The following is an 8,243-nucleotide window of genomic DNA, read 5'->3' on the forward strand; positions in this document are numbered from 1 at the left end:
AGGACGCTCTACTACGTCCCTGTTAGTGATGGTGTTGCATAGTCTGTCCACCAGAGGACGCTCTACTACGTCCCTGTTGGCAACACAGATTTTTTTGTTGTTGTTCAAAGGACTTTAAGTTTTATATCTTAAGTTTGTTTTTTTCTACATTTTATTTATCAGAACTTTAATATATTTTGATGTTCTGTTTGATGAAACAAATTCTTATATTATTTTAGTGAGAACTCATAAATAACTACAAATAACTCATGTTAGGGAAATCTGTTCTGGATTTGTTTGTTTTTATATATATCAGCCGATATATATCGGCATATCAGATATTTAAATAACCAAATATTTGTCTCGGTATAGGCCTTACAAATGCTTTATTGATCGGCCTCTAATTCTTTGTAAGTATTTGTGTTTCTTGAATATATAAAAATAATTATTCCCGTTCCTTATCTCAGGTGAACACTCGGTCCAACACCTTGCCCTCTGACCCTCAGCGCCGAGCCTTTGCCATGAGGAAGATGAGACAGGAAGTCAATGAGATCCTGAACCAGAACCCTGTTGAACTCCACAAGGTTATATGTGACCCTTTAGCACTTTAACGTGGCTGGACGTTCATGTTGTTGATCCTTACCGAGTGTGTGTCTGTGTGTGTCTGTGTGTGTCTGTGTGTGTAGCTGAATCTAGAGAAGGCCTCGGACCTGGAGGATTTCGGTTTCAGTGTCTCTGACGGCATGCTGGACCGCGGCGTCTACGTGAACAACATCCGACCGGGAGGCCCGGCAGAGCTGGGCGGCCTCCGAGCCTATGACCGCTTACTCCAGGTACGGATCCACGAGTATTAGGGGTGTCACTGGTCCCCAAATCTACCATTTTTATTTTAACCCTCATGTTGTCCTCATGTTGCCCCCATGTTGTCTTCATGTTGTCCTCATGTTGTCTTCATGTTGTCCTCATGTTGTCTTCATGTTGTCCTCATGTTGTCTTCATGTTGTCTTCATGTTGTCCTCATGTTGTCTTCATGTTGTCCTCATGTTGTCTTCATGTTGTCCTCATGTTGTCTTCATGTTGTCCCCATGTTGTCTTCATGTTGTCCTCATGTTGCCCTCAAGTTGTCTTCATGTTGTTCCTATGTTGCCCTCAAGTTGTCCTCATGTTGTCCTCATGTTGTCCCCATGTTGTCTTCATGTTGTCTTCATGTTGTCCTCATGTTGCCCTCAAGTTGTCTTCATGTTGTTCCCATGTTGCCCTCAAGTTGTCTTCATGTTGTCCTCATGTTGTCTTCATGTTGTCCTCATGTTGCCCCCATGTTGTCTTCCTGTTGTCCTCATGTTGTCTTCATGTTGTCCTCATGTTGTCCTCATGTTGTCCTCATGTTGTCCTCATGTTGCCCTCATGTTGTCCTCATGTTGTCCCCATGTTGTCCTCATGTTGTCCTCATGTTGTCCTCATGTTGTCCTATATCAATGTTCTTTTTAATTCCCCAAAATAACATGATTGATTCCACCCAACGCTCTTTGCCAAGTACAAATCTCTACTTTCATTAATTTTGGGGCGTCTTATTCAATTTTATAGCATTGTAAAACAAATGGAAGTGTTTTTGAAATAGTATTGAGTAAAAGTTGACATATTCCAGTCTGTGATTATCATCAACATCCATTCCTTTAATTTTAGTCTCAATAAGAAGTGACAAACATTGAAAAAAGGGACAAAAACTTGAGAAAAAGTTAAAAAAAAACATTGAGAAAAAGCGTGCTGATTTTCACAATTTTTGGCGATAAGACAACACGAGGGTTAAGGTCACGATTCGATTCAATTTTCGATCTAAACAGGGACGGCAATCCCACAATAAGAGCTACTAAACGGCAAAAGGGAACTTCTCATCAACAGTTTGAGTTTCTCGTAATTAACAAAATGTTTAACAAGGTGCTCGTGAATGCACCATTGACTCGAATCGGAGTCCTTGTTTCTCACGCACCGGTGACTTCAGGGAAGCGAGAGGATTTTCCACTTCAGTTGTCTCTCCGTCATCTCCGACTACAACAGTTACCGTAGTGTCTGGAAAAGAGCAGCTGCAGGCTACCGCTAAGCTAACGTTACCCTGTGTCTTTAGCTGCATGCTACTAGCCGTTAAGCTACGCTGTGTCTGTTGTTGTTGTTTTTTCTTCAGACGCGTGCAAGTAGGCGGGGGTGGAGAGAGTTGTACTGGTGGAATCGCCGATCCTGCTCTTGATAGACTTTCATTTAAATCGTGACACCTCTAACGTGCATAACCCCTAACTACAGAGACGCTTGCAACTCTATGTCGCTGTACTTGTGCACGTGAACCATATTTGTCTCCGTCTTCCAGATTAACCACGTGCGGACCAGGGACTTTGACTGCTGCCTCGTGGTTCCACTCATCGCCGAGTCTCCAAACCATCTGGAGCTTGTCATCAGCCGAAATCCCACCTCCTCCTCCCTGCTGGCCAATCACAACAACGGCACCACCAACAGCAACCACTCCTCTCAGCCTATGGGCGGCGAGCTGGGACCATCGGAGCTCCCCATTGGCCCGGGAGAGGATGGTGGTCCAATCAAATGGAGCCAACCGGGAGACAAGCTGGGGGCGGGGCTTGGGTTGGGTCAGGTGAATAATAATTCCTTATAGTAGACAAAAACTGGATTTAACCGCTTCTAACCAGACTGGAGGGTTCAACAAGGACAATACAACTAAGTTGAATTAAACTGGTTAAGACCTTTCCAAACTGGTTCAGGATGGACCCCCACCCCCCGTCCCCCCATGGTGCTACACACACCCTATGGAGGAACTTTGACCTTTGACCACTAAAGTCTGAACTCTGAACTGCTAAAGCAGCCTGAAAGCACACTGATGGACCTCCTCACCTTTTCACTTGAACCAGTTCTGCATACTGGTCCTTCTGGTGTCACTGGAACCAGAAGCATAACCACTGATCCGGCTGGAACCATAGCCAGAGCTACTGGTCTATGTGGTTTGAGATTAGTGGGTCTGGTCCTACTCGCCCAGAGCCATGGGGACTGATTCTTCTGAAGCCAGAGCCACAGCCAGAGGTTTTGCTGGTTCGACCCTCATGTTGTCCTCGGGTCAAATTTGACCCGTTTTCAGTTTTAATCACAAAAAATGGGCCTTCAAAATAAGAGCTGAAAATGTCAACAATAAAATTATCAAGTAACTTTGAAAAAAATGTTTAAAAAAGCACCCGCAACATTAAAAAAGTGACAAAAATGTCGGAAAACCCTTTTTTTTCATGGTTGATGGGAAGACAACACAAGGTTAAGGTTAAGATCAATAGTTAGGGGGTCTACACGCCTAAACGAGGGCTAACTGGTCCTACTGAAGCCAGAGCCACAACCAAGGGTCTGAACTGGTTTATATAGCTCTAAATCACAACAACAGTTTTTCATAAAGACTCGGTCTAGACCGGACTCTGTGATGTGATTTCCAGAAACCCAACAACGTGTGGTTCAACACACACGGGCTGTGTCTCATTCCCCATACCTCCCGTCAGTAAACTGCCAACATGCACTGACCACTTCCTGTCGTAGTGCCCACCTTCGATGACCAGTATTGCCCCGAAAGGAACACTTACGTTAAAACACTCGCCGGAAATAACGAGCGCTCGGCTCGGCTCGGCGCCTCTCAAAATCGTTGAAAATCTATAAAACTGACCTGACAGATTCAGCAGCTGCACGGCCACATTTCTCTCTTAAAATGTCTTCGGATACATGTTTCGGGGAACTATTCTCGTAAAATTTGAGATTGTATTCCGACATCTAGCCGCCATGTGAAATCCGGGGGAAAGCCGGACCCATGTGACACGTTGGTCCAATCAGCTGCCGGTCCACATCCATGGTCCCTTTCCTTTTAACTATGTAGTCAAGATGGCGCCAGTTTAGTGCGGGCAGGGTCCAGCGGTCCACACTGAACTCTTTGACCATTTTAAGAGGGCATCGGGGTACTTTCAGTGCACTGACGTGTTGCTTCATCTAGACCATAGACCCTCAAACTAAGTGTTTGAAGGGTGCAAGTAGGCGGTTTGAGACACAGCCGGGGTTCTTGTTCAGGGTCGTCACCGGATTGTTGATCCAGGACCGAGACTTTTGCTTGTATGAAAACCGTGGCTGCTGGTACATCTGGTCTTACTAGGATCAGAACCATGGCTTCCGGTTGTACTGACCAAGGACCACAGCAGCACAAAGACTGATCCAGAATCCTCAACCTGCTGATGGACTAACTTGTTGCCAAGGGGATGCTCCGATCAGGCTGTCTGAGGCCGATGTCATTGGGATCGTCACCAATACTGATTACTGACTGGTTTCTGCTCTTAAACGCTGATTTATTTATTTCTGAGTCTGTACCAGATTTGGGGTTTTATCCGATACCGGTACTAAAACCGTACTTTTAAAACGGTACCGGTGCCTAAACGTTGCCTCAGCTGATTCTTAGTTTAAAAAAGAATAGCATCATAACATTAAAGGTGCCGTAGGTAGGACTGTGAAGATCCAGGACCAGAAAACGTGCATGTCGACAGCTACTTAGTCCCCCAACCCCTTTCCACTAAAGCCCAAAACAGTCTCATAAGCCCCTCCCCCCACAAGGGAGAGCTGTGCACAATGGAGCGCCTGTGAATGGGGGGGGGGGGCACTATCTGCAGCTTGTGCACTGGGAAAGGGGAGGGGAGGACGCTATGAAATTCGTGTGCATGAGCAGTGATTGGCACGCAGTTAGGACCCCCCCCATACACACACACACACACCTAGCCCTGATTGGTGCATCTGAACAGGGATCACACAACAGGCTGTAGGGGGAGCCACAGGAGCCGGATTTGTTTTTAATTGACCTGCTTCATGTAGTTCTACTGGAATAAAGGGCTAATTTCAGCAAATATGACAGAAAGTTAGTTTATTAAATCTTACCTACTGCACCTTTAAAGAACTTATTCTAAGGTCTCACTGCTGAGGTCATATAGTCAAATTTAATCAAATCTAGAGGAAAGAAATCCATGAAACTAAAACCAGATGCAACTGCAACATGTTGGGTAATCCTGCAGAAAAATGAAATTCCCCATTAGCTCATAGCATGCTATCAGACTAGCACTATTGGCATTTTTTAAGTCAACACGGATGAAAAGTCCTCAGATTGGACTCGAAATGTTAACTTCTACAACTCCTCAACAACTGGGCAAACCCAAATATCTCCTCAACATCGACCAAATGGACCGTTTTGGACGTGTTTTTTAGACCGGTTTCTACATGTTTACATTCTCAAAATAACGTTTTATTATTACATATATATCAACATATTTGAAAGCGGCACCCAGTCCTAAAACACGGGAGGGATGATGGATTTAGGAACGATTACACACTTAAATGTTTTTTTAATTATCAGTGAATTTTAAGACAAAATGGAGTAGATGTTTATCAGCCGTAATGATCGGAGCATCCCTGATGAATTGTACAGAAAGACAGAGGGTTCACTGTTAAGATTTTAGTTCTGTGCCATTAACGAGCTGCAGACTGGAAGAGTAATAATTAATAATTATGTTGACAATAATGATGATGATGATGATGATGATGATGATGACACTGAGCAGTTCAATAAGAATCTTTTTCTACTGTTTACACCTGTTGGACTGGCCACACTGTGTGTGTGTGTGTGTGTGTGTGTGTGAGTGTGTGTGTATGTTATGTGTGTGTGTGTGTTAAACACAAGGCCAGTTAAGCCCCTCCCACGTCAATTCCTCGTCTTGGCTTTACCCCGTCCCCGTCCCTTCTTCCCTCAGCCAATAGGCAGCCAGGATTACGGACGACGGTTCTGAGAGATTCAGCTGATTGGCTGGAACCAATCAGAAAACAAAACCTTCCCAGCCTGTCTATGATTGGTTCTACTCAAGACACAAGCCAACCAATCAGCTACCAGGAAGAAGCAAAGCATGTCCCCCATCCCGACTTCCCTGAACCTCCCCCCCCCCCCCCCCCCCCCCACCGAAGTAACAGTGATCCTTTATGCTAATCGATCGGTGTGTTTTTTGATTGACTGTTGTCAGTTTGTTTGTTTGTTTCCATGGTGACTGAACCTAAAAAGATGTAAAATAGATAAAAAAAACGGTTCAGTTCCCCATGTCTGTTCACATTGAGACCATCGAACCCCAAAAACCTTCACTTCATAACCACGAAAACAATGATGTTACACAAGAAAAAAGCCCTGATGAAACAGGAAACCTGTGACAGTAAACACGTGTGTGTGCGTGTGTGTGTGTGCGTGTGTGCGTGTGTGTGTGTGTGTGTGTGTGTGTCTGTCTGTGTGTGTTTATTTTGGCGTGATGTCAACATCTTTCTGCTCTCACCTCAGTCTGAACTCACTATTTAAACTGGCCAATCGGAACCCTCCCTGAGCTTTTACAGCCAATCGCTCTCTGCTGAACGCCCCGTGCTTTGGATTAGAGGGCCGTGATTGGCTGTTTCTGTGTGACTCGTTGTGATTAGCTGTTTGAATCTGTCCCAAACTTTGTTGAATGGGGCACATTTAATCAAATAAAAGATGTGAATGTGGTGAATCTGAAGCACAGTGCTAACATACAATTAGCATGTGGCTAGCAGACACAGAGCACAAGGCTAGCATACGCCTAACGTGGCTAACACAGGGTCAACACACGCTGCACAAGGCTCACGCTAGCTATGATGACCAGACATGTTTAGTATCTGGTGATGTGTTCCGTAAGCACATGGCTAACACAGCTAATATATGGTTAGCACACAGCTATCACAGGGCTAACCTTTAGCCACCATACCTAGATGTCAGCACATGGCTAACCAAGGGCCAACACCTGGCTAACACAGCTAATATATGGTTAGCACACAGCTATCACAGGGCTAACTTTTAGCCAACATACCTAGATGTCAGCACATGGCTAACGAAGGGCCAACACCTGGCTAACACAGCTAATATATGGTTAGCACACAGCTATCACAGGGCTAACTTTTAGCCACCATACCTAGATGTCAGGACATGGCTAACGAAGCCAGTGTATGGTTAGCACACACCTAGCACAAGCGTAACATGTGGCTAACACCTCAGCTACATAATTAGGTGTTAGAACATGGCTAGCGCTTAGCAGACACCTGGCTAACACATCTGGTATATGTTTAACACACACCTGGGGCACATTCGAGCATTGAGCTCTGAGGCATGTTTCCTCTTGTTTTGGTGGGTGTGTCAGAGGTGACATCCAATCAGCAGCGACGTGTACTTGTGGTAATAAAAAGACAGTGCACTTGCTCTCATAACAGGGTGTGTACGCTTAAAAAAACGTGTTGCTATGTTTTGTTGGGGCTTAACGTGTCCCTTGTATGAGGCTAACGCCACATAATCACTGGCACTCCCCAATGTGAGTCGAGTGCAGATTTGAGTTGCGCATGCGTCACTTCGCGACAAGTAGCCTACAAGATGCTAACAAGAGACTTCTTTAACGTCAACACAGTACAAATGGACCTACTTAACCAAGTTGGTTCACTGCTAGCTTAGCTACAAGTTAGCATCAAACACAACAAAGGCTGTCAGTTGAATGGTGTTCTGAGCTAACGTTAGCAACCAAACAACCATAGATAGCTGCAACGTTTTTGAAACGACTGCTAGCTTAGCTAAAAGTTAGCATCAAACACAACAAAGGCTGTCAGTTGAATGGTGTTCTGAGCTAACGTTAGCAACCAAACAACCATAGATAGCTGCAACGTTTTTGAAACGACTGCTAGCTTAGCTACAAGCTAGTAGTCAAACAACAAAGGCTGTCAGTTGAATGGCGTTTTGAGCTAACGTTAGCAACCAAACAATCTTTTGTAGCTACAACGTTTCTGAAATGATTTCCATATTTTGTTATTGTTTATAACATTATTATTTCGTGGATTTCACTAATTTCAGTTTGACAGGGATGTACATCTGCACTCAACTTAAATTGGGGAGTGACAAACTTCACTGATATTTTTCGGGGTTACCTCTATTATTCACGTAGCACATGGTTAGCATTACACAACATTACACATAAATCCTGTTGGTTGTGGTATCTATGGTAACCAGGTGGTAGCCTTGTCAGGTGATGTGGGTTGTTAGCATCGTAGCACTCAGCCGAGTCAAACTGTTTGGCTTTGGGAGGGTTTGACGAGTGAGACCTAAACACTGTGTGTGTGTGTGTGTGTGTGTGTGTGTGTGTGTGTGTGTGTGTGTGTGTGTGTGTGTC

At 44.6% G+C, this 8,243-nt stretch overlaps 2 protein-coding genes across 2 annotated transcripts in view; one reads left to right on the plus strand and one right to left on the minus strand.

Moving 5' to 3' along the window:
* The window catches only part of LOC117939060 (glutamate receptor-interacting protein 1-like), a 3,671-nt gene extending 600 nt beyond the window's left edge, over positions 1-3,071 (plus strand). Inside the window, exons 2-5 of the mRNA XM_034864103.1 lie at positions 3-21; positions 447-563; positions 666-812; positions 2,339-3,071. Coding sequence (XP_034719994.1) covers positions 3-21; positions 447-563; positions 666-812; positions 2,339-2,638 — 583 coding nt within the window. The 3' untranslated portion in view covers positions 2,639-3,071. The remainder of the gene's footprint in view (positions 1-2; positions 22-446; positions 564-665; positions 813-2,338) is intronic.
* A 4,042-nt stretch (positions 3,072-7,113) lies between these two features.
* The window catches only part of LOC117939061 (glutamate receptor-interacting protein 1-like), a 5,342-nt gene continuing 4,212 nt past the window's right edge, over positions 7,114-8,243 (minus strand). Inside the window, exon 6 of the mRNA XM_034864105.1 lies at positions 7,114-7,144. Within this exon, the coding sequence (XP_034719996.1) occupies positions 7,114-7,144 (31 nt within the window). The remainder of the gene's footprint in view (positions 7,145-8,243) is intronic.

The sequence above is a fragment of the Etheostoma cragini genome, chromosome 23 (genome assembly GCF_013103735.1).
Source record: "Etheostoma cragini isolate CJK2018 chromosome 23, CSU_Ecrag_1.0, whole genome shotgun sequence".
NCBI lineage: Eukaryota > Metazoa > Chordata > Actinopteri > Perciformes > Percidae > Etheostoma > Etheostoma cragini.